We start from the raw sequence: 22,648 nt of genomic DNA, 5'->3' as shown, positions 1-22,648 counted from the left end.
TGCTGAACTGATACAGCACCTACCCCCTCCTCAGCTGCTGAACTGATACAGCACCTACCCCCTCCTCAGCTGCTGAACTAATACAGCACCTACCCCCTCCTCAGCTGCTGAACTGATACAGCACCTACCCCTCCTCAGCTGCTGAACGGACAGCACCTACCCCCTCCTCAGCTGCTGAACTGATACAGCACCTACCCCTCCTCAGCTGTTGAACTGATACAGCACCTACCCCCTCCTCAGCTGCTGAACTGACAGCACCTACCCCCTCCTCAGCTGCTGAACTGATACAGCACCTACCCCCTCTCAGCTGCTGAACTAATACAGCACCTACCCCCTCCTCAGCTGCTGAACTGACAGCACCTACCCAACCTCAGCTGCTGAACTGACAGCACCTACCCCCTCCTCAGCTGCTGAACTAATACAGCACCTACCCCCTCCTCAGCTGCTGAACTAATACAGCACCTACCCCCTCCTCAGCTGCTGAACTGATACAGCACCTACCCCCTCCTCAGCTGCTGAACTGATACAGCACCTACCCCCTCCTCAGCTGTTGAACTGACAGCACCTACCCCCTCCTCAGCTGCTGAACTAATACAGCACCTACCCCCTCCTCAGCTGCTGAACTGATACAGCACCTACCCCTCCTCAGCTGCTGAACTGATACAGCACCTACCCCTCCTCAGCTGCTGAACTGATACAGCACCTACCCCTCCTCAGCTGTTGAACTGACAGCACCTACCCCCTCCTCAGCTGCTGAACTAATACAGCACCTACCCCTCCTCAACTGCTGAACTGATACAGCACCTACCCCCTCCTCAGCTGCTGAACTGATACAGCACCTACCCCCTCCTCAGCTGCTGAACTGATACAGCACCTACCCTCCTCAGCTGCTGAACTGACAGCACCTACCCCCTCCTCAGCTGCTGAACTGATACAGCACCTACCCCCTCCTCAGCTGCTGAACTAATACAGCACCTACCCCCTCCTCAGCTGCTGAACTGACAGCACCTACCCCCTCCTCAGCTGCTGAACTGACAGCACCTACCCCCCTCCTCAGCTGCTGAACTGATACAGCACCTACCCCTCCTCAGCTGCTGAACTGACAGCACCTACCCCCTCCTCAGCTGCTGAACTGATACAGCACCTACCCCCTCCTCAGCTGCTGAACTGACAGCACCTACCCCCTCCTCAGCTGCTGAACTGATACAGCACCTACCCCCTCCTCAGCTGCTGAACTGATACATCACCTACCCCTCCTCAGCTGCTGAACTGATACAGCACCTACCCCCTCCTCAGCTGCTGAACTGATACAGCACCTACCCCCTCCTCAGCTGCTGAACTGATACAGCACCTACCCCCTCCTCAGCTGCTGAACTGATACAGCACCTACCCCCTCCTCAGCTGCTGAACTGATACAGCACCTACCCCTCCTCAGCTGCTGAACTGATACAGCACCTACCCCTCCTCAGCTGCTGAACTGATACAGCACCTACCCCCTCCTCAGCTGCTGAACTGACAGCACCTACCCCCTCCTCAGCTGCTGAACTGATACAGCACCTACCCCCTCCTCAGCTACTGAACTGATACAGCACCTACCCCCTCCTCAGCTGCTGAACTGATACAGCACCTACCCCCCTCCTCAGCTGCTGAACTGATACAGCACCTACCCACTCCTCAGCTGCTGAACTGATACAGCACCTACCCCCTCCTCAGCTGCTGAACTGACAGCACCTACCCCCTCCTCAGCTGCTGAACTGACAGCACCTACCCCCTCCTCAGCTGTTGAACTGATACAGCACCTACCCCCTCCTCAGCTGCTGAACTGACAGCACCTACCCCTCCTCAGCTGCTGAACTAATACAGCACCTACCCCCTCCTCAGCTGCTGAACTGACAGCACCTACCCCCCCCCTCAGCTGCTTAACTGACAGCACCTACCCCCTCCTCAGCTGCTGAACTAATACAGCACCTACCCCTCCTCAGCTGCTGAACTGACAGCACCCCTACCCCTCCTCAGCTGCTTAACTGACAGCACCTACCCCCTCCTCAGCTGCTGAACTGATACAGCACCTACCCCCTCCTCAGCTGCTGAACTGATACAGCACTGGATAGAACATGTTATATATAGAACATATTGTCTCTGGTGCTTGTTATAGATATATAACATATTGTCTATGGTGCTTGTTATAGATATATATAACATATTGTCTATGGTGCTGGTTATATATAGAACATATTGTCTATGGTGCTTGTTATAGATACAGAACATATTGTCTCTGGTGCTGGTTATAGATACAGAACATATTGTCTATGGTGCTTGTTATAGATACAGAACATATTGTCTATGGTGCTTGTTATAGATATATAACATATTGTCTATGGTGCTTGTTATAGATATATAACATATTGTCTATGGTGCTTGTTATAGATACAGAACATATTGTCTATGGTGCTTGTTATAGATATAGAACATATTGTCTATGGTGCTTGTTATAGATATAGAACATATTGTCTATGGTGCTTGTTATAGATATAGAACATATTGTCTATGGTGCTTGTTATAGATATATAACATATTGTCTCTGGTGCTGGTTATATATAGGAGATATTGTCTATGGTGCTTGTTATAGATACAGAACATATTGTCTATGGTGCCTGTTATAGATATATAACATATTGTCTATGGTGCTTGTTATAGATATAGAACATATTGTCTATGGTGCTTGTTGTAGATATAGAACATATTGTCTATGGTGCTGGTTATATATAGAACATATTGTCTATGGTGCTTGTTATAGATATATAACATATTGTCTATGGTGCTGGTTATAGATACAGAACATATTGTCTATGGTGCTTGTTATAGATATATAACATATTGTCTATGGTGCTGGTTATAGATACAGAACATATTGTCTATGGTGCTTGTTATAGATATATAACATATTGTCTCTGGTGCTGGTTATATATAGAACATAGTGTCTCTGGTGCTTGTTATAGATATATAACATATTGTCTGTGCTGTCTATGGTGCTGGTTATAGATACAGAACATATTGTCTATGGTGCTTGTTATAGATATATAACATATTGTCTCTGGTGCTGGTTATATATAGAACATATTGTCTCTGGTGCTTGTTATAGATATATAACATATTGTCTATGGTGCTTGTTATAGATATATAACATATTGTCTGTGGTGCTTGTTATAGATACAGAACATATTGTCTATGGTGCTTGTTATAGATACAGAACATATTGTCTATGGTGCTTGTTATAGATATATAACATATTGTCTCTGGTGCTTGTTATAGATATAGAACATATTGTCTATGGTGCTTGTTATAGATATATAACATATTGTCTATGGTGCTTGTTATAGATACAGAACATATTGTCTATGGTGCTTGTTATAGATATAGAACATATTGTCTATGGTGCTTGTTATAGATATATAACATATTGTCTATGGTGCTTGTTATAGATACAGAACATATTGTCTATGGTGCTTGTTATATATAGAACATATTGTCTATGGTGCTTGTTATAGATATAGAACATATTGTCTATGGTGCTTGTTATAGATATATAACATATTGTCTATGGTGCTTGTTATAGATATATAACATATTGTCTCTGGTGCTTGTTATAGATATAGAACATATTGTCTATGGTGCTTGTTATAGATATATAACATATTGTCTATGGTGCTTGTTATAGATACAGAACATATTGTCTATGGTGCTTGTTATAGATATATAACATATTGTCTCTGGTGCTTGTTATAGATATAGAACATATTGTCTCTGGTGCTTGTTATAGATATAGAACATATTGTCTATGGTGCTTGTTATAGATATATAACATATTGTCTATGGTGCTTGTTATAGATACAGAACATATTGTCTATGGTGCTTGTTATATATAGAACATATTGTCTATGGTGCTTGTTATAGATATAGAACATATTGTCTATGGTGCTTGTTATAGATATATAACACATTGTCTCTGGTGCTTGTTATAGATATAGAACATATTGTCTATGGTGCTTGTTATAGATATATAACATATTGTCTATGGTGCTTGTTATAGATATATAACATATTGTCTATGGTGCTTGTTATAGATACAGAACATATTGTCTATGGTGCTTGTTATAGATATATAACATATTGTCTATGGTGCTTGTTATAGATATATAACATATTGTCTATGGTGCTGGTTATAGATACAGAACATATTGTCTATGGTGCTTGTTATAGATATATAACATATTGTCTATGGTGCTGGTTATAGATACAGAACATATTGTCTATGGTGCTTGTTATAGATATATAACATATTGTCTCTGGTGCTGGTTATATATAGAACATATTGTCTCTGGTGCTTGTTATAGATATATAACATATTGTCTGTGCTGTCTATGGTGCTGGTTATAGATACAGAACATATTGTCTATGGTGCTTGTTATAGATATATAACATATTGTCTCTGGTGCTGGTTATATATAGAACATATTGTCTCTGGTGCTTGTTATAGATATATAACATATTGTCTATGGTGCTTGTTATAGATATATAACATATTGTCTGTGGTTTTTGTTATAGATACAGAACATATTGTCTATGGTGCTTGTTATAGATACAGAACATATTGTCTATGGTGCTTGTTATAGATATATAACATATTGTCTATGGTGCTTGTTATAGATATATAACATATTGTCTCTGGTGCTTGTTATAGATATAGAACATATTGTCTATGGTGCTTGTTATAGATATATAACATATTGTCTATGGTGCTTGTTATAGATACAGAACATATTGTCTATGGTGCTTGTTATAGATATATAACATATTGTCTCTGGTGCTTGTTATAGATATAGAACATATTGTCTCTGGTGCTTGTTATAGATATAGAACATATTGTCTATGGTGCTTGTTATAGATATATAACATATTGTCTATGGTGCTTGTTATAGATACAGAACATATTGTCTATGGTGCTTGTTATATATAGAACATATTGTCTATGGTGCTTGTTATAGATATAGAACATATTGTCTATGGTGCTTGTTATAGATATATAACACATTGTCTCTGGTGCTTGTTATAGATATAGAACATATTGTCTATGGTGCTGGTTATAGATATATAACATATTGTCTATGGTGCTTGTTATAGATATATAACATATTGTCTATGGTGCTTGTTATAGATACAGAACATATTGTCTATGGTGCTTGTTATAGATATATAACATATTGTCTATGGTGCTTGTTATAGATATATAACATATTGTCTATGGTGCTGGTTATAGATACAGAACATATTGTCTATGGTGCTTGTTATAGATATATAACATATTGTCTATGGTGCTGGTTATAGATACAGAACATATTGTCTATGGTGCTTGTTATAGATATATAACATATTGTCTCTGGTGCTGGTTATATATAGAACATATTGTCTCTGGTGCTTGTTATAGATATATAACATATTGTCTGTGCTGTCTATGGTGCTGGTTATAGATACAGAACATATTGTCTATGGTGCTTGTTATAGATATATAACATATTGTCTCTGGTGCTGGTTATATATAGAACATATTGTCTCTGGTGCTTGTTATAGATATATAACATATTGTCTATGGTGCTTGTTATAGATATATAACATATTGTCTGTGGTTTTTGTTATAGATACAGAACATATTGTCTATGGTGCTTGTTATAGATACAGAACATATTGTCTATGGTGCTTGTTATAGATATATAACATATTGTCTCTGGTGCTTGTTATAGATATAGAACATATTGTCTCTGGTGCTTGTTATAGATATATAACATATTGTCTATGGTGCTTGTTATAGATACAGAACATATTGTCTATGGTGCTTGTTATAGATATAGAACATATTGTCTATGGTGCTTGTTATAGATATATAACATATTGTCTATGGTGCTTGTTATAGATATATAACATATTGTCTCTGGTGCTTGTTATAGATATAGAACATATTGTCTATGGTGCTTGTTATAGATATATAACATATTGTCTATGGTGCTTGTTATAGATACAGAACATATTGTCTATGGTGCTTGTTATAGATATATAACATATTGTCTCTGGTGCTTGTTATAGATATAGAACATATTGTCTATGGTGCTTGTTATAGATATATAACATATTGTCTCTGGTGCTTGTTATAGATATAGAACATATTGTCTATGGTGCTTGTTATAGATATAGAACATATTGTCTATGGTGCTTGTTATAGATACAGAACATATTGTCTATGGTGCTTGTTATAGATATATAACATATTGTCTCTGGTGCTTGTTATAGATACAGAACATATTGTCTATGGTGCTGGTTATATATAGAACATATTGTCTATGGTAGCTTGTTATAGATATATAACATATTGTCTATGGTGCTTGTTATAGATATATAACATATTGTCTATGGTGCTTGTTATAGATACAGAACATATTGTCTATGGTGCTGGTTATATATAGAACATATTGTCTATGGTGCTTGTTATAGATATATAACATATTGTCTATGGTGCTTGTTATAGATATATAACATATTGTCTCTGGTGCTTGTTATAGATATAGAACATATTGTCTATGGTGCTTGTTATAGATACAGAACATATTGTCTATGGTGCTGGTTATATATAGAACATATTGTCTATGGTGCTTGTTATAGATATATAACATATTGTCTATGGTGCTTGTTATAGATATATAACATATTGTCTATGGTGCTTGTTATAGATACAGAACATATTGTCTATGGTGCTGGTTATATATAGAACATATTGTCTATGGTGCTTGTTATAGATATATAACATATTGTCTATGGTGCTTGTTATAGATATATAACATATTGTCTATGGTGCTTGTTATAGATACAGAACATATTGTCTATGGTGCTGGTTATATATATAACATATTGTCTATGGTGCTTGTTATAGATATATAACATATTGTCTATGGTGCTGGTTATAGATACAGAACATATTGTCTATGGTGCTTGTTATAGATACAGAACATATTGTCTATGGTGCTTGTTATAGATACAGAACATATTGTCTATGGTGCTGGTTATATATAGAACATATTGTCTATGGTGCTTGTTATAGATATATAACATATTGTCTATGGTGCTTGTTATAGATACAGAACATATTGTCTATGGTGCTTGTTATAGATATAGAACATATTGTCTATGGTGCTTGTTATAGATATATAACATATTGTCTATAGTGCTTGTTATAGATATATAACATATTGTCTCTGGTGCTTATTATAGATATAGAACATATTGTCTATGGTGCTTGTTATAGATATATAACATATTGTCTATGGTGCTTGTTATAGATACAGAACATATTGTCTATGGTGCTTGTTATAGATAGATAACATATTGTCTCTGGTGCTTGTTATAGATATAGAACATATTGTCTCTGGTGCTTGTTATAGATATAGAACATATTGTCTATGGTGCTTGTTATAGATATATAACATATTGTCTCTGGTGCTTGTTATAGATATAGAACATATTGTCTATGGTGCTTGTTATAGATATAGAACATATTGTCTATGGTGCTTGTTATAGATACAGAACATATTGTCTATGGTGCTTGTTATAGATATATAACATATTGTCTCTGGTGCTTGTTATAGATACAGAACATATTGTCTATGGTGCTGGTTATATATAGAACATATTGTCTATGGTGCTTGTTATAGATATATAACATATTGTCTATGGTGCTTGTTATAGATATATAACATATTGTCTATGGTGCTTGTTATAGATACAGAACATATTGTCTATGGTGCTGGTTATATATAGAACATATTGTCTATGGTGCTTGTTATAGATATATAACATATTGTCTATGGTGCTTGTTATAGATATATAACATATTGTCTCTGGTGCTTGTTATAGATATAGAACATATTGTCTAAGGTGCTTGTTATAGATACAGAACATATTGTCTATGGTGCTGGTTATATATAGAACATATTGTCTATGGTGATTGTTATAGATATATAACATATTGTAAATGGTGCTTGTTATAGATATATAACATATTGTCTATGGTGCTTGTTATAGATACAGAACATATTGTCTATGGTGCTGGTTATATATAGAACATATTGTCTATGGTGCTTGTTATAGATATATAACATATTGTCTATGGTGCTTGTTATAGATATATAACATATTGTCTATGGTGCTTGTTATAGATACAGAACATATTGTCTATGGTGCTGGTTATATATAGAACATATTGTCTATGGTGCTTGTTATAGATATATAACATATTGTCTATGGTGCTGGTTATAGATACAGAACATATTGTCTATGGTGCTTGTTATAGATACAGAACATATTGTCTGTGCTGTCTATGGTGCTGGTTATAGATACAGAACATATTGTCTCTGGTGCTGGTTATAGATATAGAACATATTGTCTATGGTGCTGGTTATAGATATATAACATATTGTCTATGGTGCTTGTTATAGATATATAACATATTGTCTATGGTGCTTGTTATAGATATATAACATATTGTCTATGGTGCTTGTTATAGATATATAACATATTGTCTATGGTGCTTGTTATAGATATATAACATATTGTCTATGGTGCTTGTTATAGATATATAACATATTGTCTATGGTGCTTGTTATAGATACAGAACATATTGTCTATGGTGCTGGTTATATATATAACATATTGTCTATGGTGCTTGTTATAGATATATAACATATTGTCTATGGTGCTGGTTATAGATACAGAACATATTGTCTATGGTGCTTGTTATAGATACAGAACATATTGTCTATGGTGCTTGTTATAGATACAGAACATATTGTCTATGGTGCTGGTTATATATAGAACATATTGTCTATGGTGCTTGTTATAGATATATAACATATTGTCTATGGTGCTTGTTATAGATACAGAACATATTGTCTATGGTGCTTGTTATAGATATAGAACATATTGTCTATGGTGCTTGTTATAGATATATAACATATTGTCTATGGTGCTTGTTATAGATATATAACATATTGTCTCTGGTGCTTGTTATAGATATAGAACATATTGTCTATGGTGCTTGTTATAGATATATAACATATTGTCTATGGTGCTTGTTATAGATACAGAACATATTGTCTATGGTGCTTGTTATAGATAGATAACATATTGTCTCTGGTGCTTGTTATAGATATAGAACATATTGTCTCTGGTGCTTGTTATAGATATAGAACATATTGTCTATGGTGCTTGTTATAGATATATAACATATTGTCTCTGGTGCTTGTTATAGATATAGAACATATTGTCTATGGTGCTTGTTATAGATATAGAACATATTGTCTATGGTGCTTGTTATAGATACAGAACATATTGTCTATGGTGCTTGTTATAGATATATAACATATTGTCTCTGGTGCTTGTTATAGATACAGAACATATTGTCTATGGTGCTGGTTATATATAGAACATATTGTCTATGGTGCTTGTTATAGATATATAACATATTGTCTATGGTGCTTGTTATAGATATATAACATATTGTCTATGGTGCTTGTTATAGATACAGAACATATTGTCTATGGTGCTGGTTATATATAGAACATATTGTCTATGGTGCTTGTTATAGATATATAACATATTGTCTATGGTGCTTGTTATAGATATATAACATATTGTCTCTGGTGCTTGTTATAGATATAGAACATATTGTCTATGGTGCTTGTTATAGATACAGAACATATTGTCTATGGTGCTGGTTATATATAGAACATATTGTCTATGGTGCTTGTTATAGATATATAACATATTGTAAATGGTGCTTGTTATAGATATATAACATATTGTCTATGGTGCTTGTTATAGATACAGAACATATTGTCTATGGTGCTGGTTATATATAGAACATATTGTCTATGGTGCTTGTTATAGATATATAACATATTGTCTATGGTGCTTGTTATAGATATATAACATATTGTCTATGGTGCTTGTTATAGATACAGAACATATTGTCTATGGTGCTGGTTATATATAGAACATATTGTCTATGGTGCTTGTTATAGATATATAACATATTGTCTATGGTGCTGGTTATAGATACAGAACATATTGTCTATGGTGCTTGTTATAGATACAGAACATATTGTCTGTGCTGTCTATGGTGCTGGTTATAGATACAGAACATATTGTCTCTGGTGCTGGTTATAGATATAGAACATATTGTCTATGGTGCTGGTTATAGATATATAACATATTGTCTATGGTGCTTGTTATAGATATATAACATATTGTCTATGGTGCTTGTTATAGATATATAACATATTGTCTATGGTGCTTGTTATAGATATATAACATATTGTCTATGGTGCTTGTTATAGATATATAACATATTGTCTATGGTGCTTGTTATAGATATATAACATATTGTCTATGGTGCTGGTTATAGATACAGAACATATTGTCTATGGTGCTGGTTATAGATATATAACATATTGTCTCTGGTGCTGGTTATAGATACAGAACATATTGTCTATGGTGCTTGTTATAGATACAGAACATATTGTCTATGGTGCTTGTTATAGATACAGAACATATTGTCTATGGTGCTTGTTATATATAGAACATATTGTCTATGGTGCTTGTTATAGATACAGAACATATTGTCTATGGTGCTTGTTATAGATACAGAACATATTGTCTGTGCTGTCTATGGTGCTGGTTATAGATACAGAACATATTGTCTCTGGTGCTGGTTATAGATACAGAACATATTGTCTATGGTGCTGGTTATATATAGAACATATTGTCTATGGTGCTTGTTATAGATATAGAACATATTGTCTCTGGTGCTGGTTATAGATACAGAACATATTGTCTGTGGTGTCTATGGTGCTTCACTCAGCACCTTCCCCCTCCTCAGCTGCTGAACTGCATCATGGACATGGTAGAGAAGACGCGGCGTTCTCTCACCGTGCTGCGGCGCTGCCAGGAGGCCGACAGGGAGGAGCTCAACTACTGGATCAGACGATACAGCGACGCAGAGGACCTGAAGAAAGGAGCCAGCAGGACCCAGAGCAGACAGCAGAGTCCTGCAGGACAGGATAACTACACAACAGGTACAGTTGAAGTCGGAAGTTTACATACACCTTAGCCAAATACATTTAACGTCAGTTTTTCACAATTCCTGACATTTAATCCTAGTAAAAATTCCCTGTCTTAGGTCAGTTAGGATCACCACTTTATATTAAGAATGTGAAATGTCAGAATAATTGTAGAGAGAATGATTTATTTAAGCTTTTATTTCTTTCATCACATTCCCAGCGGGTCAGAAGTTTATATACACTCAATTAGTATTTGGTAGCATTGCCTTTCAATTGTTTAACTTGGGTCAAACGTTTCGGGTAGCCTCCCACAAGCTTCCCACAATAAATTGGGTGAATTTTGGCCTTTTCCTCCAGACAGAGCTGGTGTAACTGAGTCAGGTTTGTAGGCCTCCTTGCTCGCACACGCTTTTTCAGTTCTGCCCACTCATTTTCTATAGGATTGAGGTCAGGGCTTTGTGATGGCCACTCCAATACCTTGACTTTGTTGTCCTTAAGCCATTTTGCCACAACTTTGGAAGTATGCTTGGGGTCATTGTCCATTTGGAAGACCCATTTGCGACCAAGCTTTAACTTCCTGACTGATGTCTTGAGATGTTGCTTCAATATATCCACATAATTTTCCTTCTTCATGATGCCATCTATTTTGTGAAGTGCACCAGTCCCTCCTGCAGCAAGCACCCCCACAGCATGATGCTGCCACCCCTGTGCTTCACGGTTGGGATAGTGTTCTTCGGCTTGCAGTTGCCCCCTTTTTCCTCCAAACATAACGATGGTCTTATAGGCCAAACAGTTATATTTTTGTTTAATCAGACTAGATGATATTTCTCCAAAAAGTACGATCTTAGTCCCCATGTGCAGTTGCAAACCGTAGTCTGGCTTTTTTTTGGTGGTTTTGGAGTAGTGGCTTCTTCCTTGCTGAGCGGCTAGGTTATGTCGATATACAGTGAGGAGAACAAGTATTTGATACACTGCCGATTTTGCAGGTTTTCCTACTTACAAAGCATGTAGAGGTCTGTAATTTCTATCATAGGTACACTTCAACTGTGAGAGACGGAATCTAAAACAAAAATCCAGAAAATCACATTGTATGATTTTTAAGTAATTCATTTGCATTTTATTGCATGACATAAGTATTTGATCACCTACCAACCAGTAAGAATTCCGGCTCTCACAGACCTGTTAGTTTTTCTTTAAGAAGCCCTCCTGTTCTCCACTCATTACCTGTATTAATTGCACCTGTTTGAACTCGTTACCTGTATAAAAGACACCTGTCCACACACTCAATCAAACAGACTCCAACCTCCACAATGGCCAAGACCAGAGAGCTGTGTAAGGACATCAGGGATACAATTGTAGACCTGCACAAGGCTGGGATGGGCTACAGGACAATAGGCAAGCAGCTTGGTGAGAAGGCAACAACTGTTGGCGCAATTATTAGAAAATTGAAGAAGTTCAAGATGACGGTCAATCACCCTCGGTCTGGGGCTCCATGCAAGATCTCACCTCGTGGGGCATCAATGATCATGAGGAAGGTGAGGGATCAGCCCAGAACTACACGGCAGGACATGGTCAATGACCTGAAGAGAGCTGGAACCACAGTCTCAAAGAAAACCATTAGTAACACACTACGCCGTCATGGATTAAAATCCTGCAGAGCACGCAAGGTCCCCCTGCTCAAGCCAGCGCATGTCCAGTCCCGTCTGAAGTTTGCCAATGACCATCTGGATGATCCAGAGGAGGAATGGGAGAAGGTCATGTGGTCTGATGAGACAAAAATAGAGATTTTTGGTCTAAACTCCACTCGCCGTGTTTGGAGGAAGAAGAAGGATGAGTACAACCCCAAGAACACCATCCCAACCGTGAAGCATGGAGGTGGAAACATCATTCTTTGGGGATGCTTTTCTGCAAAGGGGACAGGACGACTGCACCGTATTGAGGGGGAGGATGGATGGGGCCATGTATCACGAGATCTTGGCCAACAACCTCCTTCCCTCAGTAAGAGCATTGAAGATGGGTCGTGGCTGGGTCTTCCAGCATGACAACGACCCGAAACACACAGCCAGGGCAACTAAGGAGTGGCTCTGTAAAAGCATCTCAAGGTCCTGGAGTGGCCTAGCCAGTCTCCAGACCTGAACCCAATAGAAAATATTTGGAGGGAGCTGAAAGTCTGTATTGCCCAGCGACAGCCCCGAAACCCTGAAGCATCTGGAGAAGGTCTGTATGGAGGATGGGCCAAAATCCCTGCTGCAATGTGTGCAAACCTGGTCAAGACCTACAGGAAACGTATGATCTCTGTAATTGCAAACAAAGGTTTCTGTACCAAATATTAAGTTCTGCTTTTCTGATGTATCAAATACTTATGTCACAGTTGAAATGTACCTATGATAAAAATTACAGACCTCTACATGCTTTGTAAGTAGGAAAACCTGCAAAATGGGCAGTGTATCAAATACTTGTTCTCCCCACTGTAGGACTCGTTTTACTGTGGATATAGATACTTTTGTACCTGTTTCCTCCAGCATCTTCACAAGGTCCTTTGCTGTTGTTCTGGGATTGATTTGCACTTTTCGCACCAAAGTACGTTCATCTCTAGGAGACAGAACGCGTCTCCTTCCTGAGCTGTATGACGGCTGCGTACTATTGTTTGTACAGATGAATGTGGTACCTTCAGGCGTTTGGAAATGGCTCCCAAGGATGAACCAGACTTGTGGAGGTCTATAGTTATTTTCCTGAGGTCTTGGCTGATTTATTTTGATTTTCCCATGATGTCAAGCAAAGAGGCACTGAGTTTGAAGGTAGGCCTTGAAGTACATCCACAGGTACACCTCCAATTGACTCAAATGATGTCAATTAGCCTATCAGAAGCTTCTAAAGCCATGACATCATTTTCTAGAATTTCCCAAGCTGTTTAAAGGCACAGTCAACTTAGTGTATGTAAATTTCTGACCCACTGGAATTGTGATACAGTGAATTATAAGTGAAATAATCTGTCTGTAAACAATTGTTGGAAAAATTACTTGTGTCATGCACAAAGTAGATGTCCTAACCGACTTGCCAAAACTATAGTTTGTTAACAAGACATGTGTGGAGTGGTTGAAAAACAAGTTTTAATGACTCCAACCTAAGTGTATGTAAACTTCCAACTTCAACTGTATATAATTATTATTTTGGTCATTTAGCAGACACTCTTATCCAGAGCGACTTACATGAGCAATTAGGGTTAAGTGCCTTGCTTAAGGGCACATCAACAGATTTTTCACCTAGTCGGCTCGGGGATTAGAACCAGCAACCTCCCGGTTACTGGCACAACGCTCTTAACCACTGAGCTACCTGCCAACTAGTTAAATAACAAATAAATAATATGCCATTTAGCAGACGCTTTTATCCAAAGCGACTTACAGTCATGCGTGCATACATTTTTGTGTATGGGTGGTCCCGGGGATCGAACCCACTACCTTGGCGTTACAAGCGCCGTGCTCTACCAGTAGTTGACTTACGTTATAGTATAGTACCAGCTATCTGTATCACAGCAGACAGCAACACTCCAGGTATGAGACAGGGCTTGATCAATCAGTCAGTCAATCAATCAATCAATCAAACAGACACTAGATAGACAGTAGCTATCTCTGTTCCCATCCTGGTCAGGCATACACCTTTGAACATGGGTGAACAACCCTCCTGCATGACTACATGACCTTTCACTGGTGTGTTTTATCACTGGGTTATCTGTCTGTCTACTAGTTGTCTGTCTGTCTGTCTACTAGTTGACTGTCTGTCTGTCTACTAGTTGTCTGTCTGTCTGTCTACTAGTTGTCTGTCTGTCTGTCTACTAGTTTACTGTCTGTCTGTCTGTCTACTAGTTGACTGGGTGTCTGTCTGTCTACTAGTTGACTGTCTGTCTGTCTACTAGTTGTCTGTCTGTCTGTCTACTAGTTGACTGTCTGTCTGTCTGTCTGTCTACTAGTTGACTGGTCTGTCTGTCTGTCTACTAGTTGACTGGGCTGTCTGTCTGTCTACTAGTTGACTGGGCTGTCTGTCTGTCTACTAGTTGGCTGTCTGTCTGTCTACTAGTTGACTGTCTGTCTGTCTACTAGTTGTCTGTCTGTCTACTAGTTGACTGTCTGTCTGTCTACTAGTTGACTGGGTGTCTGTCTGTCTACTAGTTGACTGTCTGTCTGTCTACTAGTTGTCTGTCTGTCTGTCTACTAGTTGACTGTCTGTCTGTCTGTCTGTCTACTAGTTGACTGGTCTGTCTGTCTGTCTACTAGTTGACTGGGCTGTCTGTCTGTCTACTAGTTGTCTGTCTGTCTGTCTACTAGTTGACTGGGTTATCTGTCTGTCTACTAGTTGACTGGGCTGTCTGTCTGTCTACTAGTTGACTGGGTGTCTGTCTACTAGTTGACTGGGTTATCTGTCTGTCTACTAGTTGACTGGGTTATCTGTCTGTCTACTAGTTGACTGGGCTGTCTGTCTGTCTGTCTACTAGTTGACTGGGCTGTCTGTCTGTCTACTAGTTGACTGGGCTGTCTGTCTGTCTGTCTATTAGTTGACTGGGCTGTCTGTCTGTCTACTAGTTGACTGGGCTGTCTGTCTACTAGTTGACTGGGCTGTCTGTCTGTCTGTCTACTAGTTGACTGGGTTGTCTGTCTGTCTGTCTGTCTACTAGTTGACTGGGGTGTCTGTCTGTCTGTCTACTAGTTGACTGGGCTGTCTGTCTGTCTACTAGTTGACTGGATTGTCTGTCTGTCTGTCTACTAGTTGACTGGGCTGTCTGTCTGTCTGTCTATTAGTTGACTGGGCTGTCTGTCTGTCTACTAGTTGACTGGGCTGTCTGTCTGTCTGTCTACTAGTTGACTGGGCTGTCTGTCTGTCTGTCTACTAGTTGACTGGGTTATCTGTCTGTCTACTAGTTGACTGGGCTGTCTGTCTGTCTGTCTACTAGTTGACTGGGCTGTCTGTCTGTCTACTAGTTGACTGGGCTGTCTGTCTGTCTGTCTACTAGTTGACTGGGCTGTCTGTCTGTCTACTAGTTGACTGGGCTGTCTGTCTGTCTGTCTACTAGTTGACTGGGCTGTCTGTCTGTCTACTAGTTGTCTGTCTGTCTACTAGTTGACTGTCTGTCTGTCTGTCTGTCTACTAGTTGACTGGGCTGTCTGTCTGTCTGTCTGTCTACTAGTTGACTGGGTTATCTGTCTGTCTACTAGTTGACTGGGATGTCTGTCTGTCTACTAGTTGTCTGTCTGTCTGTCTACTAGTTGACTGTCTGTCTGTCTGTCTACTAGTTGACTGGGCTGTCTGTCTGTCTGTCTACTAGTTGACTGGGCTGTCTGTCTGTCTGTCTACTAGTTGACTGGGCTGTCTGTCTGTCTACTAGTTGACTGAGCTGTCTGTCTGTCTACTAGTTGACTGGGCTGTCTGTCTGTCTACTAGTTGACTGGGCTGTCTGTCTGTCTGTCTACTAGTTGACTGGGCTGTCTGTCTGTCTACTAGTTGACTGGGCTGTCTGTCTGTCTGTCTACTAGTTGACTGGGCTGTCTGTCTGTCTGTCTACTAGTTGACTGGGTTATCTGTCTGTCTACTAGTTGACTGGGTTGTCTGTCTGTCTGTCTGTCTGTCTACTAGTTGACTGGGATGTCTGTCTGTCTGTCTGTCTGCTAGTTGACTAGGCTGTCTGTCTGTCTACTAGTTGACTGGGCTGTCTGTCTGTCTGTCTACTAGTTGACTGGGCTGTCTGTCTGTCTACTAGTTGACTGGGCTGTCTGTCTGTCTGTCTACTAGTTGACTGGGCTGTCTGTCTGTCTACTAGTTGACTGGGTTATCTGTCTGTCTACTAGTTGACTGGGCTGTCTGTCTGTCTGTCTACTAGTTGACTGGGTTATCTGTCTGTCTTCTAGTTGACTGGGCTGTCTGTCTGTCTACTAGTTGACTGGGTTATCTGTCTGTCTACTAGTTGACTGGGCTGTCTGTCTGTCTGTCTACTAGTTGACTGGGTTATCTGTCTGTCTACTAGTTGACTGGGTTGTCTGTCTGTCTGTCTACTAGTTGACTGGGCTGTCTGTCTGTCTGTCTATTAGTTGACTGGGTTGTCTGTCTGTCTGTCTACTAGTTGACTGGGCTGTCTGTCTGTCTGTCTACTAGTTGACTGGGATGTCTGTCTGTCTGTCTACTAGTTGACTGGGCTGTCTGTCTGTCTGTCTATTAGTTGACTGGGCTGTCTGTCTGTCTGTCTACTAATTGACTGGGCTGTCTGTCTGTCTGTCTACTAGTTGACTGGGCTGTCTGTCTGTCTGTCTACTAGTTGACTGGGCTGTCTGTCTGTCTGTCTACTAGTTGACTGGGCTGTCTGTCTGTCTGTCTACTAGTTGACTGGTCTGTCTGTCTGTCTACTAGTTGACTGGTCTGTCTGTCTGTCTACTAGTTGACTGGGCTGTCTGTCTGTCTGTCTACTAGTTGACTGGGCTGTCTGTCTGTCTACTAGTTGACTGGGCTGTCTGTCTGTCTGTCTACTAGTTGACTGGGCTGTCTGTCTGTCTACTAGTTGACTGGGCTGTCTGTCTGTCTGTCTACTAGTTGACTGGTCTGTCTGTCTGTCTACTAGTTGACTGGGCTGTCTGTCTGTCTACTAGTTGACTGGGCTGTCTGTCTGTCTACTAGTTGACTGGGCTGTCTGTCTGTCTGTCTACTAGTTGACTGGGCTGTCTGTCTGTCTACTAGTTGACTGGGCTGTCTGTCTGTCTACTAGTTGACTGGGCTGTCTGTCTGTCTGTCTACTAGTTGACTGGGCTGTCTGTCTGTCTGTCTACTAGTTGACTGGGCTGTCTGTCTGTCTACTAGTTGACTGGGTTATCTGTCTGTCTGTCTACTAGTTGACTGGGTTATATGTCTGTCTACTAGTTGACTGGGTTATCTGTCTGTCTGTCTACTAGTTGACTGGGTTATATGTCTGTCTACTAGTTGACTGGGTTATCTGTCTGTCTGTCTGTCTACTAGTTGACTGGGCTGTCTGTCTGTCTACTAGTTGACTGGGTTATCTGTCTGTCTACTAGTTGACTGTCTGTCTGTCTGTCTGTCTATTAGTTGACTGGGTTATCTGTCTGTCTACTAGTTGACTGGGTTGTCTGTCTGTATGTCTACTAGTTGACTGGGCTGTCTGTCTGTCTACTAGTTGACTGGGCTGTCTGTCTGTCTGTCTACTAGTTGACTGGGCTGTCTGTCTGTCTACTAGTTGACTGGGCTGTCTGTCTGTCTACTAGTTGACTGGGCTGTCTGTCTGTGTACTAGTTGACTGGGTGTCTGTCTACTAGTTGACTGGGCTGTCTGTTTGTCTACTAGTTGACTGGGCTGTCTGTCTGTCTACTAGTTGACTGGGCTGTCTGTCTGTCTACTAGTTGACTGGGCTGTCTGTCTGTCTGTCTGCTAGTTGACTGGGCTGTCTGTCTGTCTACTAGTTGACTGGGCTGTCTGTCTGTCTGTCTATTAGTTGACTGGGCTGTCTGTCTGTCTGTCTACTAGTTGACTGGGCTGTCTGTCTGTCTACTAGTTGACTGGGCTGTCTGTCTGTCTGTCTTTTAGTTGACTGGGTTGTCTGTCTGTCTGTCTACTAGTTGACTGGGTTATCTGTCTGTCTACTAGTTGACTGGGATGTCTGTCTGTCTGTCTACTAGTTGACTGGGCTGTCTGTCTGTCTGTCTATTAGTTGACTGGGCTGTCTGTCTGTCTACTAGTTGACTGGGCTGTCTGTCTGTCTGTCTACTAGTTGACTGGTCTGTCTGTCTGTCTACTAGTTGACTGGGCTGTCTGTCTGTCTACTAGTTGACTGGGTTATCTGTCTGTCTGTCTACTAGTTGACTGGGTTATATGTCTGTCTACTAGTTGACTGGGTTATCTGTCTGTCTGTCTACTAGTTGACTGGGTTATATGTCTGTCTACTAGTTGACTGGGTTATCTGTCTGTCTGTCTGTCTACTAGTTGACTGGGCTGTCTGTCTGTCTACTAGTTGACTGGGCTGTCTGTCTGTCTACTAGTTGACTGGGTTATCTGTCTGTCTACTAGTTGACTGTCTGTCTGTCTGTCTGTCTATTAGTTGACTGGGTTATCTGTCTGTCTACTAGTTGACTGGGTTGTCTGTCTGTCTGTCTACTAGTTGACTGGGCTGTCTGTCTGTCTACTAGTTGACTGGGCTGTCTGTCTGTCTGTCTACTAGTTGACTGGGCTGTCTGTCTGTCTACTAGTTGACTGGGCTGTCTGTCTGTCTACTAGTTGACTGGGCTGTCTGTCTGTGTACTAGTTGACTGGGTGTCTGTCTACTAGTTGACTGGGCTGTCTGTCTGTCTACTAGTTGACTGGGCTGTCTGTCTGTCTGTCTACTAGTTGACTGGGCTGTCTGTCTGTCTACTAGTTGACTGGGCTGTCTGTCTGTCTGTCTACTAGTTGACTGGGCTGTCTGTCTGTCTGTCTACTAGTTGTCTGTCTGTCTGTCTGTCTACTAGTTGACTGGGCTGTCTGTCTGTCTGTCTACTAGTTGACTGGGCTGTCTGTCTGTCTACTAGTTGACTGGGCTGTCTGTCTGTCTGTCTACTAGTTGACTGGGTTGTCTGTCTGTCTACTAGTTGACTGGGCTGTCTGTCTGTCTGTCTACTAGTTGACTGGGCTGTCTGTCTGTCTGTCTATTAGTTGACTGGGTTATCTGTCTGTCTACTAGTTGACTGGGCTGTCTGTCTGTCTGTCTACTAGTTGTCTGTCTGTCTGTCTACTAGTTGACTGGGCTGTCTGTCTGTCTGTCTACTAGTTGACTGGGTTATCTGTCTGTCTGTCTACTAGTTGACTGGGTTATATGTCTGTCTACTAGTTGACTGGGTTATCTGTCTGTCTGTCTGTCTACTAGTTGACTGGGCTGTCTGTCTGTCTACTAGTTGACTGGGCTGTCTGTCTGTCTACTAGTTGACTGGGTTATCTGTCTGTCTACTAGTTGACTGTCTGTCTGTCTGTCTGTCTATTAGTTGACTGGGTTATCTGTCTGTCTACTAGTTGACTGGGTTGTCTGTCTGTCTGTCTACTAGTTGACTGGGCTGTCTGTCTGTCTACTAGTTGACTGGGCTGTCTGTCTGTCTGTCTACTAGTTGACTGGGCTGTCTGTCTGTCTACTAGTTGACTGGGCTGTCTGTCTGTCTACTAGTTGACTGGGCTGTCTGTCTGTGTACTAGTTGACTGGGTGTCTGTCTACTAGTTGACTGGGCTGTCTGTCTGTCTACTAGTTGACTGGGCTGTCTGTCTGTCTGTCTACTAGTTGACTGGGCTGTCTGTCTGTCTACTAGGTGAGTGGGCTGTCTGTCTGTCTGTCTACTAGTTGACTGGGCTGTCTGTCTGTCTGTCTACTAGTTGACTGGGTTATCTGTCTGTCTACTAGTTGACTGGGTTGTCTGTCTGTCTGTCTGTCTGTCTGTCTGTCTGTCTGTCTACTAGTTGACTGGGCTGTCTGTCTGTCTGTCTGCTAGTTGACTGGGATGTCTGTCTGTCTACTAGTTGACTGGGATGTCTGTCTGTCTGTCTACTAGTTGACTGGGCTGTCTGTCTGTCTACTAGTTGACTGGGCTGTCTGTCTGTCTGTCTACTAGTTGACTGGACTGTCTGTCTGTCTACTAGTTGACTGGGTTATCTGTCTGTCTACTAGTTGACTGGGTTGTCTGTCTGTCTGTCTACTAGTTGACTGGGCTGTCTGTCTGTCTACTAGTTGACTGGGCTGTCTGTCTGTCTACTAGTTGTCTGTCTGTCTGTCTACTAGTTGACTGGGCTGTTTGTCTGTCTACTAGTTGACTGGGCTGTCTGTCTGTCTACTAGTTGACTGGGCTGTCTGTCTGTCTGTCTACTAGTTGACTGGGCTGTCTGTCTGTCTACTAGTTGACTGGGCTGTCTGTCTGTCTGTCTACTAGTTGACTGGGCTGTCTGTCTGTCTACTAGTTGTCTGTCTGTCTGTCTGTCTACTAGTTGACTGGGCTGTCTGTCTGTCTGTCTACTAGTTGACTGGGCTGTCTGTCTGTCTACTAGTTGACTGGGCTGTCTGTCTGTCTGTCTACTAGTTGACTGGGTTGTCTGTCTGTCTACTAGTTGACTGGGCTGTCTGTCTGTCTGTCTACTAGTTGACTGGGCTGTCTGTCTGTCTGTCTATTAGTTGACTGGGTTATCTGTCTGTCTACTAGTTGACTGGGCTGCCTGTCTGTCTGTCTACTAGTTGTCTGTCTGTCTGTCTACTAGTTGACTGGGCTGTCTGTCTGTCTGTCTACTAGTTGACTGGGCTGTCTGTCTGTCTACTAGTTGACTGGGCTGTCTGTCTGTCTGTCTACTAGTTGACTGGGTTGTCTGTCTGTCTACTAGTTGACTGGGCTGTCTGTCTGTCTGTCTACTAGTTGACTGGGCTGTCTGTCTGTCTGTCTACTAGTTGACTGGGCTGTCTCTCTGTCTGTCTGCTAGTTGACTGGGCTGTCTGTCTGTCTACTAGTTGACTGGGCTGTCTGTCTGTCTGTCTACTAGTTGACTGGGCTGTCTGTCTGTCTACTAGTTGACTGGGCTGTCTGTCTGTCTACTAGTTGACTGGGCTGTCTGTCTGTCTACTAGTTGACTGGGCTGTCTGTCTGTCTACTAGTTGTCTGTCTGTCTGTCTGCTAGTTGATTGGGCTATCTGTCTGTCTACTAGTTGACTGGGCTGTCTGTCTGTCTACTAGTTGACTGGGCTGTCTGTCTGTCTACTAGTTGACTGGGCTGTCTGTCTGTCTACTAGTTGACTGGGCTGTCTGTCTGTCTGTCTGTCTACTAGTTGTCTGTCTGTCTGTCTACTAATTGACTGGGCTGTCTGTCTGTCTGTCTACTAGTTGACTGGGCTGTCTGTCTGTCTACTAGTTGACTGGGCTGTCTGTCTGTCTGTCTACTAGTTGACTGGGTTGTCTGTCTGTCTACTAGTTGACTGGGCTGTCTGTCTGTCTGTCTACTAGTTGACTGGGCTGTCTGTCTGTCTGTCTATTAGTTGACTGGGTTATCTGTCTGTCTACTAGTTGACTGGGCTGTCTGTCTGTCTACTAGTTGACTGGGCTGTCTGTCTGTCTGTCTACTAGTTGACTGGGCTGTCTGTCTGTCTACTAGTTGACTGGGCTGTCTGTCTGTCTACTAGTTGTCTGTCTGTCTGTCTATTAGTTGACTGGGCTGTCTGACTGTCTACTAGTTGACTGGGCTGTCTGTCTGTCTACTAGTTGTCTGTCTGTCTGTCTACTAGTTGACTGGGCTGTCTGTCTGTCTGTCTGTCTACTAGTTGACTGGGATGTCTGTCTTTCTACTAGTTGACTGGGGTGTCTGTCTGTCTGTCTGTCTACTAGTTGACTGGGCTGTCTGTCTGTCTACAAGTTGACTGGGCTGTCTGTCTGTCTGTCTATTAGTTGACTGGGCTGTCTGTCTGTCTGTCTGCTAGTTGATTGGGCTATCTGTCTGTCTACTAG

At 41.1% G+C, this 22,648-nt stretch overlaps 1 protein-coding gene across 1 annotated transcript in view; it reads left to right on the top strand.

The window, feature by feature from the left end:
* The window catches only part of LOC121586847 (protein CBFA2T1-like), a 213,176-nt gene that overhangs the window by 152,660 nt on the left and 37,868 nt on the right, over positions 1 to 22,648 (top strand). Inside the window, exon 8 of the mRNA XM_045226447.1 lies at positions 10,982 to 11,177. Within this exon, the coding sequence (XP_045082382.1) occupies positions 10,982 to 11,177 (196 nt within the window). The remainder of the gene's footprint in view (positions 1 to 10,981; positions 11,178 to 22,648) is intronic.

Source organism: Coregonus clupeaformis, chromosome 17, assembly GCF_020615455.1.
Source record: "Coregonus clupeaformis isolate EN_2021a chromosome 17, ASM2061545v1, whole genome shotgun sequence".
Lineage (NCBI taxonomy): Eukaryota > Metazoa > Chordata > Actinopteri > Salmoniformes > Salmonidae > Coregonus > Coregonus clupeaformis.
The sequence above is the reverse complement of the archived record's forward strand: the minus strand, read 5'-3'. Positions and strand labels throughout refer to the sequence as shown.